The sequence below is a fragment of the Lipophrys pholis genome (genome assembly GCF_963383615.2).
Source record: "Lipophrys pholis genome assembly, chromosome: 4".
Classification (NCBI taxonomy): domain Eukaryota; kingdom Metazoa; phylum Chordata; class Actinopteri; order Blenniiformes; family Blenniidae; genus Lipophrys; species Lipophrys pholis.
Genome location: NC_137637.1, coordinates 18,859,882 through 18,886,297, shown reverse-complemented (window position 1 = coordinate 18,886,297; position 26,416 = coordinate 18,859,882). Strand labels below are relative to the sequence as shown.

Genomic DNA, 26,416 nt, shown 5'->3' with positions numbered 1-26,416 from the left:
AGGTCTTAGTCGACTGAGTTTGAGTGATTCAACGAGGTAAAACTGAATATCACTAAGTCGCCTGTTGCCCATCATGAGGTGATGTTTAGCCTCTATCTGCTGCAGCAGAGTTTATGGTCCAGGATCTTTGTAACCATGCAGGTTCAGACTGTAACATAAAACAAAGAGTATTGTTGCGCAGCAGCCTTGTATTAATAATGGTAAAAAAAATAGAAATAAAAACAACATTCTCAGTTCTTTATTGTTCCATTGCTTTTGCTCTGTCTTTCTTTGATCTCCTGATGTTTTTATGAAATGTCTGTTGCTTGTTAGTTTTTAAGGTGTTTCCATGTGTCTATGCCTTGCAATATATATTTATCTTTTTATTGAACTATTCTTAGTTTGATGGACTGGAGGAGACTCCAGGATATATCCTGGTTTCACCCTTTGTCAGCAGGGATCAGCTCCAGTCCCCAGCGAGGCTGAATTGGATAAAAAGATACCTGAAGATGGAAACCTGGCTTTTTGTTATTTGATCATTTGTATGCTGAATTATGTCATCTGGTTAAGTGTAGCACTTTTTAAACTGTGTCCATACTGTTTTGGGGGAAATATGAACCTGTTGTTTCTCCAAAACTGTCCACCAAACACCCGACGTGATCTAGACGTTGTTTTTTGGTTGGTCTGTCACAGCCTTGATTTAGCTCAAATATAGTTGTTGAAATTATTGGACCATCCAATGTGGTCCAAATTTAGCCCGAATACACCGAAATACAAATACACCCCAATTCCATCTATCTATCTATCTATCTATCTATCTATCTATCTATCTATCTATCTATCTATCTATCTATCTATCTATCTATCTATCTATCTATCTATCTATCTATCTATCTATCATCCCAATGCAAATAGTTACATTGCGAGAATAACAAAAGCACATTGTATTGCCATGTACACCATCTCAGCTCAGCATGCTGACATTTGCTAAACAGTTTCGAACACAAAGTACAAATGAGGCTGGTGTAAATGTGATTAGTTTTTCCAAGACGTGCGGTCATAAAGCAAAGTACGAGACAAATTAAAACTCTGGCCTAATGATTGCAATAGATGGAAAGTGAATGATCACCAGCGTGACTACAATTCATCATACATGTCTTCATCAAATGTCAAGGTAATTCATCCACCTCTTATTGAGATTTTCTTCACAAAACCACAAATGTCAGCCTCAGGATGGCACTATAGCTGAAAGACCTGGGGCTTGAACAAAGCCAATAAAATTTGTCTCAGAAATACCTTCTTCAAATGTTTTGTGCCAATCTATGCAGTCAATGTTATAAGAGAAGTTACCAGCTCTATTGGATTCCAATGTGTAAAAGACAATCTGCTCATTTATGCTCATTTAAACTATCCATAAACAAATATGTTTTCCCTCTAATCTATTTACCTTCATCACCTCTGCTTTTCCATACTGACCCTGTCAAATTCATCTTATCTACTATTGCCAAAGCACTGCTTTTGTGTAAATATTGTTCTCCAGGACAAAACAGTCTTTATGCTCTGCTCTTTGAACACTGTGCAAAATGGTCAATACTTTTTGATATGTAACTTCCCTACACCAAAAACCTTCAGGTCAGCGAGTGAGTCTGTTCAGCATTTCAATCAGTCGTTTCCCTTTTTCTGAAGTTCCACCTTCAGTATATATCTGCTCTGCAGGGCTGTTTTGTTTTGGGGGGTTTTAAATCTCCTGAGCTAAATTGTCCATCCATATAAAACTGTGATTAATGAGGTCATGGCCTGTGGATAACAAATGTTTTGTGCGTTTCTGATTTTATAAAAAAACAAAAAAAAATCCTTGAATTTAAGATTAAAATCTACAACTTCTTCCCAAAATATAAGATTTATTCTGAACCAGAATATTAGCTGGTACAAAAAAAAACTATCATTCTTTTCACTTCCCTCCAGTGAAGAACTGATCTAACATACGTCCTCAGAGGAAACATACAGTAAAAACATACAATGAAATGATGGTTTGCAGGCTAACGCTGAAACCAACAGCCTCCTCAGGAAGCAGGATGGTAAAAGACAGCAGCTTTGCAGGTGCACGCAAATGTGCATGTTATCAATTTTGTAACGATTTACTAGTGTACTACTACCAAAAGTGTACTGTGATGGACAAAAGTAACACATTACTTCATGAGGCATTATTCCCAACACTGGTTGCAGTAATACTTTCTTGCTTATAAAAAGATGTCAGATTTTTGCAAAGCAGCAGCAGAATGTAAAATGATCTTGTGGGATGTTTGAATACCTGAAGTACATCTGGTGGTAGTATAATAGCACATATTTTCCTCTCACGGCGAGGTGGTGTTTACACTTACTACAGGGAAATAGCTTCACTGATTTTCTACACACACACACGCACGCACGCACGCACGCACGCACGCACGCACGCACGCACGCACGCACGCACACACACACACACACACACACACGCGACAACCCCTCAAAGTAATCATGGCCCACAGTGGTGGAAAAAAAAGTGTTAACTCCTCTAAAAAAAGCTTCAAACAAGATTTCGCCTTGTCAGTACAATCAAAAGTGCCAGGAGCATGCAGCTATAGAGCGGCATGAACACACATTTAATAAATAATTTCCTGTCAGCCCTGTTTACTTTTCAACTTGTTAATATTTAAAAGCGGTTCCGCAGATATTTAAATATCTGTATACAGTGTATACACACTGTATACACCAATACAGTTATTGAACTGACTATATAAGAGGGGGCCAGTAAGGTCAATGAAATACTCCATAGCTTGTCTCAACAGTCATCTGTGTGGTGGAAGCCTCCAAACACAAGTTGAGTTGAAAAAGAAAAGAAAAGAAAGCTGCATAATTAAAAATAAATACAAATAGCCATCCAAATGAAAACATATGAATCACTCTTATTAAAAAAATAAGATAATTCAATCTGTGAGGTAGTAATGGACAAATTAATTTTACAGATATTGGTTCAACTGCATCACCAACACATTCTTAATCTGACTTCTCGAGTTTGAGTGCAGAGTTTTTCAGCCAAATTGAAAATAAACAAATTTCAGTTTATTCATGGTGGGAAAGGCTACATCCATGTATGCATTTCCATTAACGTTTCCGTACTAATGAATCTAGATCAGTGACACTGTAATGAAGAAGAAGCCTATTCTGAATCGTATAAAACATGGCACATTCACTTTTAACTCTGTTGGGGCCAGTGGCAAGAGAGCACTGTAGAATCTGAAGCAATCATAAAAGAGCCGAGCGCTTTTGATGTTCAGATGAAACAAACGTCTTGTTTGGCGGAGGGGGCCCTGTGGGCTTTTTTCCCTTCTCTTTCACTCTGTCACACATGCAAACAATGAATGAATTAGTTTCATTAACATTTAAGGAAATCTCGGGTTAAAATAAAGCCGTCCTCTATGGACAATGTGATAGCTTTGGTTTGATAATATATAATTTCACTGGCAGACCAAAAGAGACCAATGATAATACCTATAATTCATAGCATTAATAATAGATATTTCCCAGTAAACACTTTTTTGACTCACTTGTGTTCAATCCACAAGCCTGGAGGAAGCTGGAATAGTTTCATTAATAAAAATTTACATCTGTGCTTTTCATGCTAAAATATGAAGGAAATTCTAACTTGAACTTGACTACGGTTATAACTGTCATTAGTTTGTGATTGGAAAAATCACTCCACTAACCCTGATTCAAAACTTCTTTTTATTTCCTTCAACTCTATGAAATCCTTCATAGTAACCTCTTTCTGCCAGTCAAACTAACACTCAGTATGACATTAATGGATGTTAATCATAATCGATTTACACAATACTTGCTGAGAGAATTGGATGTTACCAAGGAAACTGACCTCACTGGTGCTATTCACAGGCTGTAAACGGACCACGTGGATAGACCTTTCAGTATCAAAGCTACAAACAAATTCCACACTGAATACAATAGTTAGGGCGGATTCACACTGCAGGGCCAATTCAGATTTTTTGCTCACAAGTGACCCATATCCGACCTGCTTTGTGGCCGAGTGAAAGCTCCAATTCCAATTTCTCCACACTAGACGCAGGCCAAGCTCCTATTTTTATTATATTGTATTTCTATCTGCTTTTTTAGTTTCTGCTATGTGTGCTTCTTTCTCTTTACTATCCTGTTGTACCACTGCAAATTTCTCCACATGTGAGATAAATAAAGGACATCTTATGTGGTACCAATTCAGATATTTTTCTACATGCCACTGCCTCGTCATTGACGTGTGACTGACGTCACGGATAAGCGCTGGAGGAAGCGGCTCCCCCAAAACGTTACGAGCTGTGCTTTCTTTGTTCTTCATTCTCCTTCTTCTTTCCCTCATCATGTTGTCTAGATTTTGTCGACTCGTATTTCACAACCACTTTAAAATGAATTTACACACGCTGACCAACGTTGCCAGATATGGCAGGTATGCCTCAATTGTTGAGCCGAATTCTCTTCCCTTTTAACTTTGTTTATTTCAAGTATTTGAGTGCTTATGGTGTGTTCTTTCATACACATAATAGTGTCACTGTTTTAACATGATTTCTATACAGGCTGAGATTTGGGCTGGTTTTTATTGAGGTGTGTGCGTTTTATGTTCTTTGGGCTGGAAACAGTGAGTCACGTCTGGCAACCCTGGTGCTGACCAGCTTGGCGTCCATAATTACTTCTGTCAACAGCGTCTTCAGCACACACGCTCCGGGGCCCAAAACCGTTGAGAGAGGTAGACATTTAAAATAATGAAAGAGATTTAAAGTAACTTTTTTGATTCAGGCATCAATAGTAAAACTCACATTATTAACTCTCAGATCACATGCACCAAGTAGCAAATGTGGACATCGTCTTTCCCCACGAATCTTACATTAAAAACTTGTTTCTTAACAACTGTTGGAGTCCATAAAAGATTAAAAGTGTTATTAGAGGTATGCTAATTAACAACATTTTCCATAAAGTAGAAGTTAGGTCAGTAGGTCCTTATATATAGGCCTTGTAGCAGCCAATTATTTTCACAATGCTTCTCTGTGTATTTAATTACCAGACAATAATGTAATAACCTATTTAATTATTAATTAGCTATTATGATGGAGTCTTGAATATTTCATTCCACTATTGTCACGTTATTGCATCATTCGCTTTATTACATTTGAAAGGGTCAGGAAATTGGATTTCCTTATTGGTCATTATTATGTTGTTATTTCTATATTATAGGTTGTAATAGACCCGCAACTGTCGTACCTGCGTCACTCATTAACACATAACATCCACCATCTCATGATTTTATTTTGTCTTTTACATTTACATTAGATCTAAAAGTGTGTATTCTGATTTTAAAATATGTTACTTTCAAACACTTCAAACACATGATTTATTCTATTTAAATAAGAAGAAATAAAGTTCAGCATGCACAAGGGCATGGAATGAAAAATAATATTTTATTTTAAATCAAAGCATTTTTTAGACAGACGAGTTCACAAAATATCTGTGTTTGTTGATAAAACCATCTCAGATGAAGTGGGTTAAACTGTTGAAACGTTATACCATTACTAGACTATTGAATTAGTACAGTAAGTTAAGTTTTCATCCTCACATCTTAAGTTTCATCTGGACTGTTTTGAAGTGGCTGTTTGATCAGTTGCGTTTTTTCATTTGACTAAAAACTGCTTGGAGCTTTGAAGAACAGGTGAAGCACAGTGACATTCAGAAACTAGGTCACCTGAATGAAATGCAGCCTATGATGTTGCAGTGAGACCATTGATCTAAAAGATGTCATCTGGTTTGGCTTACTTTATCAAAAGGAAAAAAAAATGTGCTCGTGACAAGAAATAGACAGAGCGCACACTCTGCTTTCATAGTCGTGGGCACATATTCTGGCATGTCTACTGAATTAATCAGAAACGTTTCTGCTGGCTGTGTTTGTGTCGCTATTTTTTTATGAATCATGTGTTCGAATGGCCTCAAAGGGAATCTGTAAATAAAACAGTAAACTAAATAAAGACTGACATTGGTGTCAAGTGCACTCAAAATAATAATATAGCTTTTTTAAGGAGCTAACTTCTCTGTCTGCAGGAGTACACAATACTAAACTCTCTACGACATACATTTATATATCTAGAAGGAGAGCTGGATTCTGGGCTGTGAAATTGAATAAAACATCCTTAAAATCTGACACGTGAAAATGTATTGACTTGTTTTCACAGATAAAAATAAACTGGGCCCAACAGATTTTTATCATTTTAAAATCAACCCAGTAGTACTCAGTGGTCGGAGTTACTCAGACTGGTAAATTGGTGGCACAAAATTTAAATAGCAGCTCCTTGAACCATGGTAAGATTTATAACGAAATTTTGTGGTTGTATAGTTATCATAATCAAAGTAATGTGGATAAGCATGATGTGTAACGAAGGAAAAAGTCCTGTTTGGGAATAAAGCCACATCTTTTACAAATGAAGTTTGTGTTTGAATGTATGCAACTAATCCAGTACACATAGATACAGTATTGTGTAATAGGTTCTTCATATGAGCTATACAGTCAGAAATATTGTTTTACTAAGCATAGCCTGCAAGTTTTCATACTTCCCCTTCATATTGTAATTAAAGAGACAGATGACACTTGTGTTATCTGCATATGTCTCATCTCTGAGTTTTATTTTTCAAAAAGTCAACTGAAGAGTTGCCACGTCTTTATGTCAGCATGATGCCAATTCATTTATTTGAACATACAGTAGTGTTTCAAGTAAGTTGGGGGAGAATTACAAATATAAATTATTGTTTAATATTCATGAGACTGATGAGTCCATCTGCCAAAGATTTCCGGACATCCAAAATCACAATGTCTTCACTTAAAAATAAAAGCAAGATTATTTTGTGTTTCTGAATACAGGTAGAAATGATACAACTACAGCGTAACGTCATCTGCACAGAAACACTGCAGCAGATTTGTATATACGAGCCATACAAATAGGTGAAGACTTTCTGTGTGCTCTAAAAAAAAAATCGAAATATTTTCTATGGAAACACAGCAGTCACACATTTTGAAAATGTAACTTAGGGTCCTTGAAGCTGCTTCCTCCAAACGTAACACCGTCAGATTATTGAGCTAAAATTACACAAATGACTTCCACTTTGACACTTCAAAACCTTTTTTGAATTATATGGTCTGAAGATATTTTAAAGCAGCATGATAACAGTATTTCCTTTGTGCAGCTGGGGAAAGGTGCCATGTTTGAATATATCACACAAGTATTAGCTCGGGTAAATGCTGCATTTTCCACTACAGTCTAATTTCACATTTTTCCCCAATGATCAGTGCTGGTTGAACTCAGACGAGCAATCATGAAGAGATGAGCGTGTTCATTGCTGCCAGATTTAAATCCCTTCTTTACTGATCATTTATGTAGGCTCTTCTCTCTGTACCTCTCTCGTTGTCGACAGCATCAGGAGCCCTTTTTTCCATAATGAAGACCACAATTGCTGCCATCTAATTGGACACGCAATAATTCCAGGAAGATTAAAGCCATTACAATTAGCAAGAGAAAAGAGTGAACAAAGAGAGCGAGAAGAAAGATACACTCTAATCAATTCATGGTAGGATAAAACAAGATCTATGAAATCATTAAATAAAACATTCATATCCCTGAGTGCGTGCATGCGTGTGTGCCTGCATTTGTGTCAGTGCATTTGAATATGCAAGAAAGAATAGGTATGACAAAGAAAAAGAGGGGGGGGGGGGGGGGGGGGCAAAACAGATTTGATTTGTCAAACATTTCATTTAAATCTTCCACGCTGTGTTCTTGACAAAGCTAGGAATTTGTGATGTCGCCTGTATTTAGGTTCAATTCATTTTTCATTTTGTATGCACAGGTGAGACAAACAAAAAAGAAGCAGAGAACTGATTGACACAAGAAAAAGGAACAAGCGTTCTGTAATATTCTCCCAATAGATTAATGCAGCTCAGACAAATGCTTTGACATTTCCGGGCGTTGGAATGTAAATCTCTCTTCATTGCCTCACATATGCGAAAACTCAACTGCGGATTGTATTTGCATCAAGAATATAAAAGCAAGTCCTCATAGGGAAAGTTCTTAAATGTTTATGTTGACGACATGCTTTAGTGTGAACCTCAGAATAGTGTGACACACAGTAGATTTTTGGATGGAGTTTAGAGGTACCTGCAGGAAAGGAATACTAGACCCCGCAAGATTTAGTTTTTAGGGGTGAAGTTGTGGTTTTAGGAGTCTGTTTTCTCTCTTGAGAGAAATAAAAGACGAGATCCCATAAGACAGGCATGTTTTGTGGACTGTGGGAAGGAACTAGAGTACATGGAGGAAACCCACAGGGCAAACATGCAAACCCCACACAGAAAGGCCCTGGCTAGTGATAGATAGATAGATAGATAGATAGATAGATAGATAGATAGATAGATAGATAGATAGATAGATAGATAGATAGATAGATAGATAGATAGATAGATAGATAGATAGATAGATAGATAGATAGATAGATAGATAGATAGATAGATAGATAGATAGATAGATAGATAGATAGATAGATAGATAGATAGATAGATGGATTCATTGCAGCAACATTTACAACCAAATTCGTACAATGAACATCCAAACATATATAACATACTAAAATATATATAGCCGGAAAAAGAAGAAAAAACTAAAATAATATAATATTACCCTCGATGGTGTGACTTTTCACCTCACAGCGAGAAGGTCGCAGGTTCAAGTAGAGCCTTAGGCCTTTCTGTGGGGATTTGGCATGTTCTCCTCGTGTGCGCGTGGGTTTGCTCCAGCGGATCCAGTTTCCCCGCCACAGTCCAAAAACATGCATGTGAGGTCAATTGGCGATACTCAACTGCCCCTAGGAGTGAATGTGAGTGTGTGTGGTTGTTGTGTGTCTATGTGTTTGCCCTGTGACAGACTGGCGACCTGTCCAGGCTGTATCCTGCCCTCGCCCACATTACGCTGGGATCTGCTCCAGCGCCTCGTGACCCTGAGCAGGATAGTAGGGATAGAAGACGGATGGATGGATGGATGGATGGATGGATGGATGGATGGATAGCATAATATACTCTCCCAATACTATTTTATATACAAATGTATATAAAAAAGCAATTAACTATTTAACGCAAGAAGTACGGTAGAAGTTATGGTTGATGTTACAGTAATTCTGCCGAACATTTTAAATTGATAAACGCCTCTCACGGTTATGAATACTGAAATGTTGCTGATACATTTTTCTCTAACGCCACAGAAAACTAGTGAGGTAAATGCAATCCCAGCAGAGATTTTAAAAAAAAAAAAGACCTTGTTCTTTCATCAACCAAGCCAACACTGAATGAAGCTCATCAGAATAAACTATGATCAGCCTCTAAAGACATGATATGAAAATTGCATGTTTTCTCAACATACGACAAAACAACAGGATTTACATCAGTTTGACCGTTTTAGAGGCACATTTGCCCTACATACAACACGGAGAGGGGACATACCACTTTGTTTTAAATGTTGGCTGCGGAGGTTCTCACCACAGGGAATGCTTTATTTCGAAACCTTCAAAGAAAGATTAAAGGCTGTCATAAGAATACATTTTGGCAAGCAGTTGTGTTATCTCTCCACTGCAGAGTGTCTCCAATTAAAAATGAATAATTTGGCAAGCGTTCCATTTCCTTTTCAAACCATGCCACATAAATTCACAATTCAGGAAGCAATGGCTTGATATTAAATAGTAATAACATCATTAAGGTCTATGCTCTCGATTTAGAGGCTCAACGCACTTATTTTTAAGTAAATGATATCATTAGCACATGAGAACCAAGCCACACTGCAATAAATGTTTTTGTAACAGTTTTCCAACTTTGTCATCATCATGGGTTTACTGCCCATGTGTGTCGAGATGTAACCCCATGCACCTTTTCCCTGCTCCATATGAATGCAACACAAGTTTCCTTTTTAGCAGAAAGCTCGTGCTTCATCATCAGGTCAGATGTCAGGTTTTGATCTCTTCATTGGCATTCACTACTCACTCTGGTGAGAGCTAAGCAATTTACACAAGGCCACTGCATTTTAAGTAGATTTTACCCTCAAGACCAAAGGATAAGTTCTGCATTTCGGTTATGTAACAAACTGTGAAGCTTTTCAGACCGTTATCAGCCTGTGGATTTGCAAATCGCAGATTTCCATACAGGTGCCTGCCAGGTGGAGACAGCAGGGTTGAATGTAGGTTGTGACAATGCAAATCCTCAGGGAAACGACAGCTGCTGTAGCACAATCAACAAATTGTACACAGATTGCAGTTTTGTTTTGTTTTTCCAACCCAAACAGCCCTGCTCCTGGGTAAAACCTCTCATAATTATGATGTTCTTGAACCAAACCAGGGATTTACATACATGCGCATGGGCCACTTGCGTCACGTGATGTGATCCAGTAAAACAGCTCGGCCATATTTTCTGCCTTTACGAGGCACACAATGTCTTGTGTGAGATTCTTTTATTTCAGCTTCATATGTTTATTGTTGAGATTGTAGACTACGTTGAGTTAGATTGCATTGTGTAGGTTACGCTGTGGAAGCATGCATTTTCAAGAACACCGACAATAAAATATAATGTCCTCCAGCCACTGTCGATAGATGAGATTATCAAAGCAAACAAGGCCTGATTCATGTTGGGATTAAACCATAAACTATTAAAAATAAACTGATATGTGAATACATTTATCTATGGTATCACAGGCTCCAAAACCACCTTATAATAGTTTTATTTTTAACTGCAGGATAAGGTCAAATGAGAACCTCACAATAACATTTCTAATTTAAAAACAGAAATGACTTCAGCACATAATCCCAAGTAATTCTCATAACACATTCAGAAGAGTCAACAAAATGTTCTAACTTCTCCACCTGAAGTACTTTACCTGAAATACAGACGAGCACAGAAGATCAGTGATTATGGCCATGGCCAATAGATGTATGAAGACAGATTGCAAGATAACCCATTAACACCACAGTTTCCTCAGCCCGTGTGAGAGCACAAGCTGAGAAGATGAGCGGTAATTTGTGTAATTTTGCTCTTTGCTTCTCCCTTCTCTTTAATGACAATAATTATCGGTGGATAACATCTGTAGGCTGTTTTGTCTCTCCTGATCTTGTCCTTGCCGTCTTTGTCTGATCTAGGTCTTTACCTCACTTTCTAAATCACACACGTCTCTCCTTCCAGCTCACTTTTTCTCTCAAACTCTGTCTTCTTCTACAGTAAGATCTCTCCCCCAACCCCCCCATTACAGATTGCTCTGTTCAGATGACACTAAACTAACACGACTTCATACCTTTGCAAGCCACATTGTTAATGTAATGCATCAAGAGCACACCTGAATGAAGCTCAGCCATAGATTTGATCATATCTCACACATTCATTTCTTACACCATCGAGATCCTGAAAATCCTTGATGACACATTTTATTTCAGTCTTTAAAACACAGGGTGAATTATTGCAAGATGTTTATGTGTTATATTCTGAAAAATAGCTGTTCTCTCACTTGTAAAAGCTTTTTATATCTGAGATTAATCATTTGTGCATTTCTACTGCACTAATATTTACTCACACACGTCACATGTATCATCCCTGTCACAACTGAACTAGTTGTGGAGTGGGCAATTTGAATTTTAATCTTTAATCTCTTAACTGAAATCTTGATAAGTAGATAGAAATGAACAAAATTGTATTCATGATTTGATTTTAAAAGTGCAAATTTTCACTACTTTGATCATATCTATCATTTCTAAATCAGAAGTGCAGGTACAAAAGTGTTAAAAAGTACTGACCAAGCATTTACAATTCAATAAATAACAGATTATTTGCTTCTTAAACAGTTTTCCTCTGTCTTAACTCTATTCTTAGCAGAGTTTGTCACTCCTCACTCATTTTTCCAGTCAGTTATCACAGGAAGTTGTCTGAATCTCTTACTCACCCCAGTGGTTTCTCCAGTCGACTGGCTGGTGACCCAACAATCTCCCCGAGAGTACAGAACATTTGACCCAAAAAGTCCTGGAGGGATGGCGATGAAGAAGAAAAGAACAGAGAAAAGGAAGAAGGAAGGAGGAAGGGCAGGGTTGTGGATGTGGAGTAGAAAGGTTACAATCAGACAGAGAAAGTAATGTTCCTCGCATTCTTCTGCCTCTGGAAATCATGCATGTCAGAAGTTGAAGGCTTAGTTTCATCCAAAGAAGCTTGTTCACTCATGCTCGTTCACATTTGCAGGTCAGAGATTAAAATGAGTCCTGCCCATTCACATTTTTTACCAACATTTTACTTTGGTTCAATGTCTTTCGGTAGTGGCAGTAAAAAGCATTTCACCGGAGTGATGTGGAGGTAATATACATTATACCTCAGTAACTATAATACCTGATGGCTTGTGAAATTAAACCAGCACTCTTTATCTCTCTGATCTGCTCAAGGGTGGGGCACTACGTTGAGAGGCATGTACGAAAACACTGACGCCGCGGCTTTAACGGCTGTGGGTGTATGGTGAGCATGGTTTGTCACAGTGGTTCCCAACTCATCCACAGAGAGTCCAAGATTTACATTATAATCAGGTCATGGTAAACACGTCGTCCAACTTGAAATGGCTGCCAGACCTTAAAGAATATTGAAGTATGTGATAGTTTGGGGTTTATTCAGTGAAATAAATCTTTCCCATATACATTGGGTTTTTTTTTACTAGAATTGACCAAAACAGGAAATATACTGTGACATGTGTTGGAAATCACTGGTTTAATGACTTGTGGAGGATAACAGGGAAGACAGAAAGACTCAGACCACCATGGATGATGATGTAACACATGACTTACAAGACTGAGCGGGATTCAGTCAGTTTACATGACCATCAAAATCTGATAACTGCAAATAATCAGATGATTGTAAATAGATCTGGCGCATTTACATACAGTTCAGAAATATGATATCTGAAAAACCCTGGTTAACATGTTTCAGTCCATATCTTTGAGAATAAGCACCTTATGTAGTAACATAAGACTGAAAGTTAATTTCAAAATGTCTCGTATTGGAAGTGTGAATCCTTTCCATTTGATTCACACATGCCAAGATTTCAAAGAACTTAATAAATCAGAAAAACTATTTTTATTGTTAATTGAGGAGGAATCTAGGGGTGTTAATCTGATTCCTCAAGTCGATAACTGATGACATCTGACAAAGCATATGGACATTTGTTGTTAACAAGATCACTGTAATAATCTGATAACTACAGAAATCAGATTGGATTGTTCGTGTTTATGTAAACAAGCTCATTAGCAAAGAAAGTTCTTATGGACAGGGTTTCACCATCTATAACTATTTCTTCTATCTAGGCAAAGTCTCACATTGCCAACAAGCACTGATCAGATTCATGAAACTCAGTTTTTGCCTGTAAAAATGCAACAACAATCCTACTATGCAACTGTTTGGTTTTTGGGGTTTTTTTTTACTCACAGAGAAAGATGAGGAACAGTACAAACCTAAAATCCTCAAATTTGGCCTTGGCAGAGGGCGTACTGAATAATTCATTGGTATGCTGTAGTGAGTCTCCGCTCCGTGATGCTCACTGATAACACTCAATGTAATGTGTACGAGTATAGAAATTCTCAACATCCTGATTACGATAAAAAATGTAATGGCTGAGCATTTCTGTTCTCTTTGTGGAGCACTTTCAGATCACAACAGTTCCGAGTGGCACAGATGGTTTAGCTTGGCTCTCAGCTGTGTTTCTTTCTTTCTTTTTTTTCTGATCAGCGACACCATCTTTCCCCCCCTGAGAGAAGGATCATTAATGTGAGACAGCACCCATGCAGTGTCAGAAGTGAGAGAGATGCTGGGACCTACGTTGAGTTCTGCGGGCTTCCAGAAAAGTTGGGCGGCAGCAGCAAACAACAATAACAACAACAACAACAGAACCGACAACAACAGAGCACATCATATACCAAGACACAAGACTGTAGCAAATACTCAGGACTCCTAGCACTGTTAAACAAGGCAAGGTGAGAGCAGAAGGAAGCAGCATGCTGTGTCAGAACTGAAACCCAGAGCCAAACCTGAAAGAAGAACAAGTGATGGAAAAAAGGAAAACGCCCGTGATCCAAATACATCAAATAATCATCCAAACTGATTATTTGGGCACAGAATGTTGCCCAATGCTTCAGTTGCAATAGTTTCCATTGTTATAAACAAAAACAACTTATTTTACATCTAAATTAAACATGGAAAGATGCATCTCAAATTATTTGAATACAATGAAAATGTTATTTTTGTCAAAGTTAATTTATTTCAGATACGTTACACCCAAAGTGAAATATTGTGAAAATGTTTTTTTAATTCTTGACAAAAACTCAAATACAAGACTAAATATAACAATGTTTCAAAGGATCCGATGCTATATTCTTCCAACCCGAAGCCCAACGTCTTACAATTCAAACTTTAGTTAATTTTATATTCATTGCAATAAGTGTCACACAATTTAGATTAAATTGCTGACATGCAGGAATAATTGATGCAAAAGTTAACTTTTCAATGATATTCCAATCTTTGGAGAATGCATTGCCGGGATGGAAACTATCAGTTAAAAGCATTAAATCATCAAAGTTTATGTATCACTATAGCAAATAAATAAGATCAAAAATAGAAACATTTTCAAAACTAGATGTTATATCAAGACAACATATATCGTTTTTTATAGCACAACTCAAACATACAGTCCAAAACAACAATAAAGAGTAAAGAGAACAACTGACTTTTGTATTTGGATACGTGTGATCAGGCAGTTCAAAATGGGGTTTGCTTTGTTCCATCATGAAAAATTAACATGCGACAAGCAACACAGATTAAAATCACACAGGAACTGTAAATGTAGATATTTCCAACATTAGACCACTGATAAAAAAAAAAGAGGGTGAAGTGGTTCAAGTTTTGTTTGAACATTATCATTCAATCGGTATTTTCTTTTCTTTGTTTGTTTGTTTGTTTGTTTCTAAGTAATTTGAATTAATTTTTCCGGTCATTCGCCCAAAACTTCCCTCCATTTATCTGTGGTTGAAGGTCAAAAATATATTTGCACTCACGTGTTTGGACAGGTCTGGACTTTTGGAGTCGACATCGTACCTGAAAGGAAATAAAATTAAAGCAAAAAAAGCCTTTTTTTTCCCTCCAGGCCTGGGGAGGAAATTCTTCTCTTTATGGACACAAACTGATTAATTGGCTCTTAGGAAGGAAAGATGGCTGAATGTACTTTAAGCACACTGTATTTAGTTGTAGTTGTTAGTGGGTTCTTCTGGAGGTTCAAACTTGCTACATATAAGCAAGAGAAAGAGAAATGTGATAATTGGAGAAAAAGGACACATTAAAAGTCGCACATCAGACCAAAAGCAAAGGGGATTATATTTTGATGTGCTAAATTGAAAATTGCAGTGTGGAATGAGGTGGGTGGACATCAGAAGAAGAAAGACTGGGGTAATTGTATGTGTAAATTCAGAATGAGGCGAGATAAAAGAGTGGAGAGCTTCATATCTTTTCAGATGCTATTATTTATGGCGCACAGTAACTAGGGAACAGTTCTTTTTTTTCTCTCTCTCTCTGTCTCTCTCCCTTGTCCTGTTCGGCAGCTTGGGCAAACAATATTATGTGATTGAGAGCCTTCCGGTGTCAGAACAGTTTTTGCACTTGCAACAGGAAGAGACTAAGAGTTTCCTATGGGGAGCAGTTCAACCGGAGCGTTTTCTCCTCTTCCTCTTAGTAAAGGGAGGAGGATCAAATCTGATTTGCATGTGAATCTAAGGCAACAAAAGTGATGCAGCAATAGATCCGTTTTGCCTGCAGATTAATCAGGTAGATTTGCCTGCTAATATTCAGAGGACAATACCACATGATCGGTTGAACATGTACAGTGTTTATTTTTCTCCATATTAATGAAAAAGAAATATTACAGTTCCAGTGTATGATTTAACAGCTTCAGAGGATCCAGAAGCAGGTTATGCTGACGGTCACTCCATTCACAAGAGATTTCATGACTTGTTTGCTTGTAAGGTTTTTAATTTAAATCAATGATATCTCTATATGGGATATAACTACAGTACAAGCTGAAACAATATCTTTGTGACCAATAACCTGCCAATTAATCCCACAAGCTGGCCAAGATCACATTTGGTGGACTGCTAAAACAGGTCTTTATTTGTTTGTGAGTATTTTGAGTATTGTGAGTATTCAGCTGGTCTGCATGCTATAAATACTGTGAAGTGATTAGAAGTTTAACAGTGCCGAGCGATACAAAGGCCAAAGCACAAGTTGTGTGTGAAAATGTATTTTCAGACTTTCATAATTAACAAATCAGTCAAGTGTACTTCCAGCTCAGACTCACTGTCTGGCCTTTTTCCTGAAGACATTTATCGTGTAACAGTATAAAATAAACAATCTACAAATGAAATCAACCGGAGCAGTTTGGCTGATTTGACATTTTATGTCAAATGCACATGAAATATTTTTATTTTTATTTTTATTATATCCCAAAGTTGGAGTATAGTTTTTGGGTCCAGCAACAATATAAACCATTTGGACGGCCATTTGCACTGATACTGCGCATGCGCTCCTCCGCCGTGGGAAATAGTTCTTCTGCTCATGCGCGAGTGGATAGACACTAACAAATGTGGCGGCATCCGGAGCGGCATTACTTCCTGTCCATATTCTAGTTTTATAGTCCATATTGATCGTTTTATTGTTGAGATTCACCGCTAATAGCTTCCAATTTGTCATCTGTTCGTATGAGTGCTGTGTGCTCTCCAATGTCAGTGTTTGTAGTGGAGTGTTCTCTGCACGCATATGTGTCTTTTCATTTTAAAAACCGACATTGCCAACCTGTGGCCGAGCATGCTAACGAGATCGTTTTCAGAGTTTCTGCCGTTGCAGTGTGAACGGAGATCGTTTTCAGAACGTTGCTGTGCAAATGCAAAACCTTTCTTAAACAAGAATGTAAAAATGATACGTTTTCACTTGGAATGTTGTCATGTAAACGGTAGCCATGGACATAAACAAAGAAGAAAGAAAGCAGGTGGCAGTATTTCAGTTCATAGCCAATAAATGCTGCAACAAATCCAATCAAAGACCATGTGCTTCCTGCAAAGTGAGACAACTGGCGTCCAAGCATGTTTTTTCATTGATAGGCTTTCCTGCTTCCGCCTCCAGACAACAGTCTCGATTCCTTACTAGATGTGAAAACAAAGCCAGCTACTAACTCTCATACCTCACAACTTTTGGCACAGACAGAGACAGGACATGCCAAATGCCTTTGGAGAAGACAAACTTACAACTTTGGGTATGTTACTGACGGATTATTCACCTTTGTAAATAAACTTTTCATAGACACACTGGAAGACTGTTTGGCATATGGTAAAATCCAGAGCTTTATAGACTGCGTGTAGACGTCTGATTGGCTCCAGTGAAACAGCAAGGAGTTGCTTTCTTATAATATAAGTTATACTATGGCTGACTGTAGCAATGAAGGTTCTGCATCCCGACCAAGCTGAGACAGGAAAAAATGCGAATTGACAATAAAACACTCACAAGTCAAAGCGAAGGTTCTGCTTCTCTTCAAAAAAGTAGTCCAAGATGTACTTTCTAACAAAGTCAGGGTTCAGAGTGTTGTCGATCACCTCCGTTCTGCCAAACTAGAGAGAGAGAGAGAGAGAGAGAGAGAGAGAGAGAGAGAGAGAGAGAGAGAGAGAGAGAGAGAGGGGGGGGGGGGGGGGTTAATACTGAAGAATGATGAGAGCAAACAACAGAACTGAGTGCAGGTCAAAAAGCGAAAACAGTTAGTATAATTGTTTGCTTGCACTCGACTTTTCTCTGAAAAGATTCCCAGTCATTATTACCACTTTCCTTTACGCAACTTAACAAAGAAGCCTGATGAATGATGTTGCATTCACAAGCTGCGGCTGTGGAGAAGCAAACTGGAGGTGTATGCATCCTGGTTCCTTGATCCTCAACCCTCTCCCACACTAATTACAGCTCCTTCATCAACCCCACAGAGAGACGGAGGTGAAGTAAGAAATGAGGAAAATGTGCGGACAGAGAAAGAGCACGGGTGGAGTGGTAAAGGGGGAAAAGTGGCAGGGAATAGGAAGAGCTGAGGGTGCAGAGCGGGTTGAAAAAAAAAAGCTTATAACAGGAGTAGGGGCTTTGGACAGCATAAAGGGAGGAGTGGGAGTGGGAAAAGAGTGGGAGAAGGAAAGGAGGAGAAAGGCAGTGATTAGCGCTTCTTAATTAGTGGGATTCTTGCTCCCAAAGTCTCAAATGCAGAGAAATATGCCAGAAACCCCGGCGAGCTCCCAACATCACCACATGCATATACTATACAGACGCCTGAGCAGGAGTTTCATATGAGATAAAGCAGATACATAAATCATTTAAACCCCCCTTGGATTCATATTTAATCACATACTCCACCACAGTGAAGAATTAACACTTTATTTTTGTGGGAAAAAAATTCTTTATCTTATAAAGTGCTTTGTAGTGAACAGACACACTTTTAAAGTTACCTTTGATGGACGCAGTTAAGAACAACTCCAGTTTGTTTCAGGCAAACAATTTACTTTGGCAAGTTTTGAGAATTTGTTAGTAACTAAACCGTATGACTACACAATGAACCGAAACATTTCTTCCTTTCCGAGAAAGATTAGAGCCCCCCCCCCCCCCCAATTTATCAATTTATTAAGACCTCACATAACAGCGAGAATCAATGATGTGAATATTCGATTGGAAAACTGCCAACATTAACACAAGTTTTGAAGTAAACGATGTCAGATCTGTTTCTCCATAACCTGGCAGGCGGCTACTGTACCCACACATCCGCCATGTGTGGGTAAACCATGACTTTTCAGACAATAAAACAAATAAAGTACAATACGAGCAATTAAGTCAAATGCAACAAATACAAAAGTGAACACTTGGTTATTGTTACACCCTTTGTTGAATCCCTTCTTTGAACTCTTCTCAAGATGAGTGCCTAAATGAAATGCAACAGGAAAGTTGAACAGTCGCAGTAAAGGACGGTGATATTCAATCTGTACACCCCGCAGGCCGTGTGAGAGACCTCGAGGTGTTGATGAGGCTGTGAGCACATGTTAGTAAAGAGGCGGGTGATGGCAAAGATGAGGTCCATAATGTAATTTCCCCGCTGAGTGAAGGAGACAATACCCTGCCGCAGAGTTCATTAGATGCTGCTGAGCTGCTGGAGCAAGCTAATGAGAATCTGCTATGAAGTGCCTGACCTGCACCCCCTACACGGACACACGCATACATGCACACAGCAGCTCACATGGACCTACGCACATATGGCAAGAGGAGAGCTCAGTTTAAAATAAAGACTCTAGTCATAACGAGACATAACCTTCGTCCTCTTGCCATCTGAATGTCTTGTAGTTTTCTGGCCAACGTGGGTTCCTACCCTCCTTGGAGCATGTTCAGTGGACAATATCGCAGTACCGATATAATGAGCCCGGTGGAGTCTTGAGTGTTAACAGAGAGCGCTAAATGGCAGTCGTGTGAATTGGTAGTGTGAGACTGTGTTTAGAATTGTTTTGGTCGTCAGTAAAAAGGCACTCGGGTCTGTTTCATAAATCCCAAAGGAATGTAGAAACACACAGTGCTTAAGTATTAAGAAATGATATAAAGTAAAGGGAGTGTTCGCCTTTTTCTCCACTAACCAGCTCAACAACCAGCTGAGGACCATATTATCTTTGTACATTTGAGAAATGTGAGGTTTCATATAAATCCTAAGAGCATGATAACACATGTTTGAAGATTAGGTTCATTTCACGCTTTGCCATCAACATTCCACTGAGATAAGATGAGACTGTATAAGATACTTGGTGTTGGTACACAGTGTCATTTTTATTGACTTCATAAAATTAAAGCATCCGAAGCAGGAAACACCTTTCAAATCAGCCTCAGATGAAACTTTTTAGTGCCAAATACACACCAATGCTCGTTGATATAGAGGAGTCTGAGCGAGTGCAATGAGGAGAATACTATGCACAGGAAACTTTCTTAGAAGATAAAAAGCAGTGACACTCTTCAACAAGAATTAACTGCATAAACATGGCACGCCTGAGTAGGAAACACTCAGGGAGCTGGAAATGACTATTAAAAAGGACCCCTGTCTGAACGGTGTGCTCAGGGGTCTTGTCACAACAGTCGCCTGTTAATTCAGAGGTGTTCAGTGTTAACACAGCATTCACACTCCTCCACAATGAGGTTATACAGGTGATGCTTCATTTCCACGTGCACAAATCTGATTTAATTTTCTTTGTGAACAGGACGGAGTCTAATTTAACTTGAAAGTAAACTAAAGCGACAAGCTTATTATATCAATTATGCTTTGTGTTCTTAATTAGACCAACATTCTCTCTCAATATCAAACTGGGAATACAGTATGGTTTTTGTGAGATGTGTTTCAGAAAGCTTTAATGGCATATGCCTATGCATTAGGCAAATACCCATATGTATGCGCATTGATACGCAAACACTCACGGATGGGGCCGTCTGCAGAGCAGCAGCTATATTTGGGTAAAATCCCACACAGCCATCTGTTAAGAGTGGATAATCATAGAAAAAGCAGATGAGGGTCATCCGACTGCATTAAGACATGCAGTTGTATACAGTATGTAAATACATCTGACACAAATGTACCTTTACTCTGTTGAAATAGATATCCACAATAGTTGAGAGAAATGTATTCTTCAAAAAAAGAATAATAAAAGAAAATGTGTGCTCTTTGAGGCTACAGGCAGACAGTGGCAGTGAGTAAAATCATGAAGTGTATTCATATTTTTTATAATAGTTGATAATTAAAGAAAACATGTATTTCACTGTACATGGTTATCATAGTATAACACTCAAAAATCAGTGTTTGAGTCTCGTTTCAAATGCAGCCAGTATGTACAATTTGTTTATTTTTTATAAGGCTTAATAATTCACTGTTGAACACTATGGGCCTGATCTTTAAACGTTTTATGTGCATAAAAACACGTTCTTTGATGCGCCCGCCATATTCAAATACTCCTGTTTATGTAAAATGTCATTCGTGGTGTAACACCTGGTTCTGAAAGCACACACACGATAATTTATTTGTGTAAGAATGCGATTTAATCAGATTTACACAAGACCGAGGTCTGGTAAACATTTTGTTTGTGTTTTGTTCTTGGTAGTAATGACTTTAGAACAGAGACCTACCATAAATAAACTAAAAAGTATTTGCTTGTTGGGCTGGAGAAAACTAAGTGTTGTTCAGTTGTGTTCGAATTCGTTTTTGAAGAATGGAGGCATCTGATGTATGAGCGACATCAATTTTACATTTAGCATTTGTATTAGTTCATGTTGCTGTTACAGATGTATTAACTGCAAGATGGATTTAGAATGTGACAAACTATTGTTCGTTATCATATTATCTTTAAAAAAAATCTGTTTAAAATGGTACCATATTTGTAATGAACATGCATTATGGATTGAGCCTTGCACGCATGAAAAATGATCAAATCTGGTCTGCCAATGCCAAACAACATGTGTTTAAATTTGTTTTATAGATTGGAAGATTGAAGGCAGCAAAAACAAAACACATTAGCAATTTAACTATTTATTTATTTATTTATTACCAATGTGGTCCCAATAAAAGCAAAATAATTAATTGCAAAGAAGAATCGTTACAAAGAAATGCTTTACCAAACACACATTTACTTATTTTCAATGAACAGTTCATTATCTTTTTTTTTTTTCTTTGCAGCATAACCACATGTAATATGCGAGTTGAGCCAGAGAGTACGTCAACTACAGCTGAGCTGGTTGGTCTTCGGTAAAAGGCTGCAAGGCAGAGATCCGAGTTATTGACTGGACTGAAGAAAGCATGGTGAGATGACAAGAAGAGAGAACTGATGGTGATGCTCCATGGACTGCATAAAGCAAACCAGGTACAGTAAGAACATAATTAATGCCTCCCCTGTGTGCTGTTCAGTTCCTAAAATGTCAGCATATTGATCATTACATTGTGAGAGGATTTCTTTGTTGTTTGAAGTCTCCAATTAGTGAATATTTCCTCAGCATTTTCAGCCAACTGATGGCGGAGCAGCTTTAATGAATTGTTAAGCCAAACGCACACTCACAGTGAAAAGAGGAAAAACAAAGGATTGAAATGTCTTAACTAGAACACCACGGGCCTCTATCATACATACACAAACACACAGGGACCACAGCAGGAGTTTAATTGGACAAAAGTCCTCCCTTTGTTTTTTTTGGTTTTTTTATGTGTGCATGCAGGCTTACCTCTCTCCACTGTTTGGTTTCAACACCTTGTGTATAGAGCACGCACACTGTGAAAAAGCACCAGATAGAGACATTAAAAGACAAAATATCATAAAAGAACCAGAAAATGAGAGCAAGGAAGAAAGAAAAGAAGGCAAACAGAAAAATGGTGAATCAGAAAAATACAGGCATATTCCAAATGGGAAATCAATGTGAGGGTTTTAGCTCCAGTACAGTGAACAAAGACCCATGGCACTCGAAGTAAAACAAATATCTCCCAAATCACTGGGCACCATATCCACGGGATAGAACAAAAACACACATTGAAGATCAGAGAAAAAGACACAACTATAAATAGAGAGCAGCAGTATTTCAAAAAGAGAAGTGAAGTGCCACAATAAAGATATCAGACATATACTCAGATACAGTAGCTGTTACATACTCACATGGGTCTGACTTTGAGAAAGTGTCTTTATCCAACAGATTTCTGGAAAATGAGAGAGAAAATAAAAAAAACAGTTGTTACTGGCTGTAAAAGAGATATCCTATACTATACATGTAAGTCTGTGGTGATAAACTCAAATAAGGTTCTCCATATCAGTAAATTGACTGTTTTCCAGACTGTAATACTGTAATACTGTATTTCAGATCCCAAATGTTTAATTAGTAATTAGCCAGAGCTGTTGCTTTGTACTTTTTATTCTGTAGGGATCTAGTTGAAGCTACGCTGACTTTTGGAAACTCCGTATGGGCAACTTTCTTCCTGTTTCCACTTCTTCTGTCGCCACCCTTCCTTGACTGCAGATGTTAAACTTAAGTGACTTAAGCTCCTCCCCTGAATCACAAAGCCTTTTTTCTTTTTCCAACCACATTACATGCTGTGAAAGATTACCCAGGACACCTTGCAACACGTTCAGTAAAATCAGAAAAGAGAAATAATGGTACAAAGCAGTGTTACTTTAAATTACATGAGATTAAACATTACCCAGCACAAAGGGAAACAATGGCTCCACACAGGCTCAACATCCACCTCAGAAAGAGACTTCTGTTGTGCTGTCATCTTTGAATCACTTATGAGATTGTAGTAGGGGTGTCACGGCCATGGCCTGTGTCCTCTTTCCCTTCTTGTTTCTCATGTCTTGTGAAACCACCTTGCATATCGTCAGCCCTGCTTCCCAATGTCTGTATTCAGCATCAGGCTTTGGGGTCCTCTCACCACGCCTTGACAAGGGAGGACTTGTCTAAGCTAGCTGATAAAGTATTGAAACAGTCAGGGTAAGGCCACATTGTTCTGTACTGGGATTCTCCGAATCAAATGAAAAAGTCTGATGGTGGCTCTTGACACACAGATGATTTGTGATTGCAATGTCCAGTTGAAAAAATGGTGGGGATAATGCTGAGAGAAGTAAAGACAGTGGGACTTATCTACAAAATATTTTTGGTAAATCAAAAATAGGTGCAAAGACGATATTGCGCATGAAGGTGGAAGCTGATTTACTGACAAAACTCAAAGTGGATTTCATTTGGAAAACGCAACATACGGTTGATTTACCTTATTTGCCTTGATGAATTAGACATATCTAGAAAGTTTTCCAGATTGCACAAAACACTGCAAGGGGTTTTTGCTGATAAATCAACACCCAATGCAATTTGAATCAGTTTAAATTACTATTTCAATGTAAATCAGGATCAAAATGAAAAGCACTTCTGCTGTGGCTGACAGCCACATGCAATCAGTATATTGTCAGCATTATCGACTAAAGTATCATTGAGCAGGCTGAAGATATATTTATAGTCATGCCAACATGCTGTTTAAAGTACTTAGAGCGAAGCAGAGTGAGACGCTTTTGAACATGAGTTTGCTTTGGGTACAGTTAAAATGGCTGTTTTACATTTAATGAATGGGTCTTAAATGAGATGGAGAGCAGCTCTGACAGGATATTTTTATGTAGAGTGGGTGGAGACAAGGTGGTATAGAAAAAGGGTGGATTACTAAAACAAATATATAAAATGAATTGCATTGTGGGCCCTATACATTTCTACCTCACAAAAAGCAAAAAAAACAAAACAAAACAAAAAAAAACCTCTTTCAAAAAGAAAAAAAGAGATAAAAAGAGATATTAATAGGGGTTATTATCACACATACACCATACATTCCTGCAGCTACATAAACCCGTCTACATAATCCTGTTAAAAATGACACATAAATACAAGTAATGACTTCCCTGCATTGTCAAAGCTCATTCAGAGAAAGTTTGAGAGTGGCTTGAAGTGTTAGTGTGAATCAAGTTCAGTAAGTGTAGGCGAAAGAGCACTTAAAAACACAGCCATTAGTGGTGAGGGTGCTCGCTGTTTTTCATGAGCAAGCATGATCACATGTGAAGTCTGTAACATGCAAAGACAAACATGGTGATTTATGCATTCACAGACAATGAAATCAACTCACAAGCCGTTATAACAGCACAGACAATTATTGGGTTGGGGGTGGTGTATAATGGCAGCCTGATTACTAGCATCGCCACTATACCCCTCAGGTTGCAATCTTCCACCTCACCCGTTCACAGATATAATAGATAAGGAGCAAATCTCTGTATGATTGGGATGTTATTTCCTTATGATTTGATTTCTGTGCTACTCTGCTCGGTCGATTTATTTGTTAATAAACGGTAAAAGACAAAGAAATGCTTTGCATGAAGAACAATTGTAATTAACCCTGTCACTTTGATTCACTTGTAATTAGTCCCATTAATTCCCCACCTAATTAATCAGATCCTGCTAACTATGACAGAAATTTACAGAAGTTGTAATTCCAGCACTTGGGCCATTGCAGGATATTTTAAGAACTCTTCTGAACTTGAGGTCTGATTAATGCTTGCAGCATTGATTAATGGCAAAGATTTCAGACACAAAATTACAGGCTTGGCAATGGGAGGAGAAATAAGGTCACTGCTAAGGGTGAGAGGAGAAATAAGGTCACTGCTAAGGGTCTCTTTAATACTATGTGCCGTCTCACCTCGCTGTTCCACTCCACCCTCTGGTCTCTGTCTCTTTCAGGCACTGTCTCAGTGTCGTTTAGACAATCTGTACAATGTATCAAAGGCCAATTATCAAATTTACATTTTTACTGTTCGCAGGTGATACTATCTTTTACTCTCTGGAGAATCTACATCAGAAAGATATGATCACTACAAAAATGAATAGAATAAAGATGTCACCTGACAGAAATAGAATAGAATAGAATAGAATAGACCTAATTTATCCAAGAGGAAATTTCTTTTACAGTGTTGCTCCACACAGGAAATGAGGACCTAATGATCAATAATACATTGAAAAAGACTTTATGAGAACAAATTTCTTTTGATAATCCCTCACCACAAAATATGCTAAAAATTACATATAAGCCATATTAGAGCAAAATCGGCAAAGGCCACGCCAATTTGAGGCAAATCAAGACACGTGCTGTATTCAAAATAATTATTCACTTTGTGCTACTCGTTATTCTTACTGTATCTGTCTTGCTGTGTGGAGGTCTAGAGAAATAACTACAAAGCATCTCACAGCCAGTATGTACATTGCAGAAGTGAGCAATACTGACAATAAACAATGTAGGCCATAGAGAGATCACACAGACACACTGCTTCTAAAATGAAACACCTTAAATGTAGGCATTCAGTTCAATTTAAGGAATCACAAACTATGCACCAAGCCAGAGGTGACCTGTTGCCCATACATACGCAGAAAATATTCAGGCAAAGGCTGGGTGGCTTTAAACTGAGAGGAGTTATCAACTTTTAAAAACCCAGTGTTCAAACCATAATGAGCAAATGTCTGCGAGTGGGATTTGTGGAACAATCTGGAACCGAAGCTAAAAGGCTGTACAAACATTAGTCATTATAAAGAGATGTACAGAAAGAAGTAGGTACATGGAAAAGTAAGTGGTACAAGAGGAGATTCAGGATTTTTCATAGTTATTTGAGAATATATGTATGTATATATGTGTAGAGGTACATACTATATATTGATATATAATTGTAATAG

General features: G+C 38.0%; 1 protein-coding gene across 1 annotated transcript in view; it reads right to left on the bottom strand.

Annotated features, from left to right (window-relative positions):
- The window catches only part of cpne5b (copine Vb), a 123,018-nt gene that overhangs the window by 67,048 nt on the left and 29,554 nt on the right, over positions 1 to 26,416 (bottom strand). The window contains exons 2-7 of the mRNA XM_080462030.1: positions 22,825 to 22,865; positions 22,400 to 22,446; positions 17,648 to 17,751; positions 15,157 to 15,196; positions 13,925 to 13,939; positions 12,018 to 12,094 (exon numbers count right to left, since the gene is read on the bottom strand). Coding sequence (XP_080318156.1) covers positions 12,018 to 12,094; positions 13,925 to 13,939; positions 15,157 to 15,196; positions 17,648 to 17,751; positions 22,400 to 22,446; positions 22,825 to 22,865 — 324 coding nt within the window. The remainder of the gene's footprint in view (positions 1 to 12,017; positions 12,095 to 13,924; positions 13,940 to 15,156; positions 15,197 to 17,647; positions 17,752 to 22,399; positions 22,447 to 22,824; positions 22,866 to 26,416) is intronic.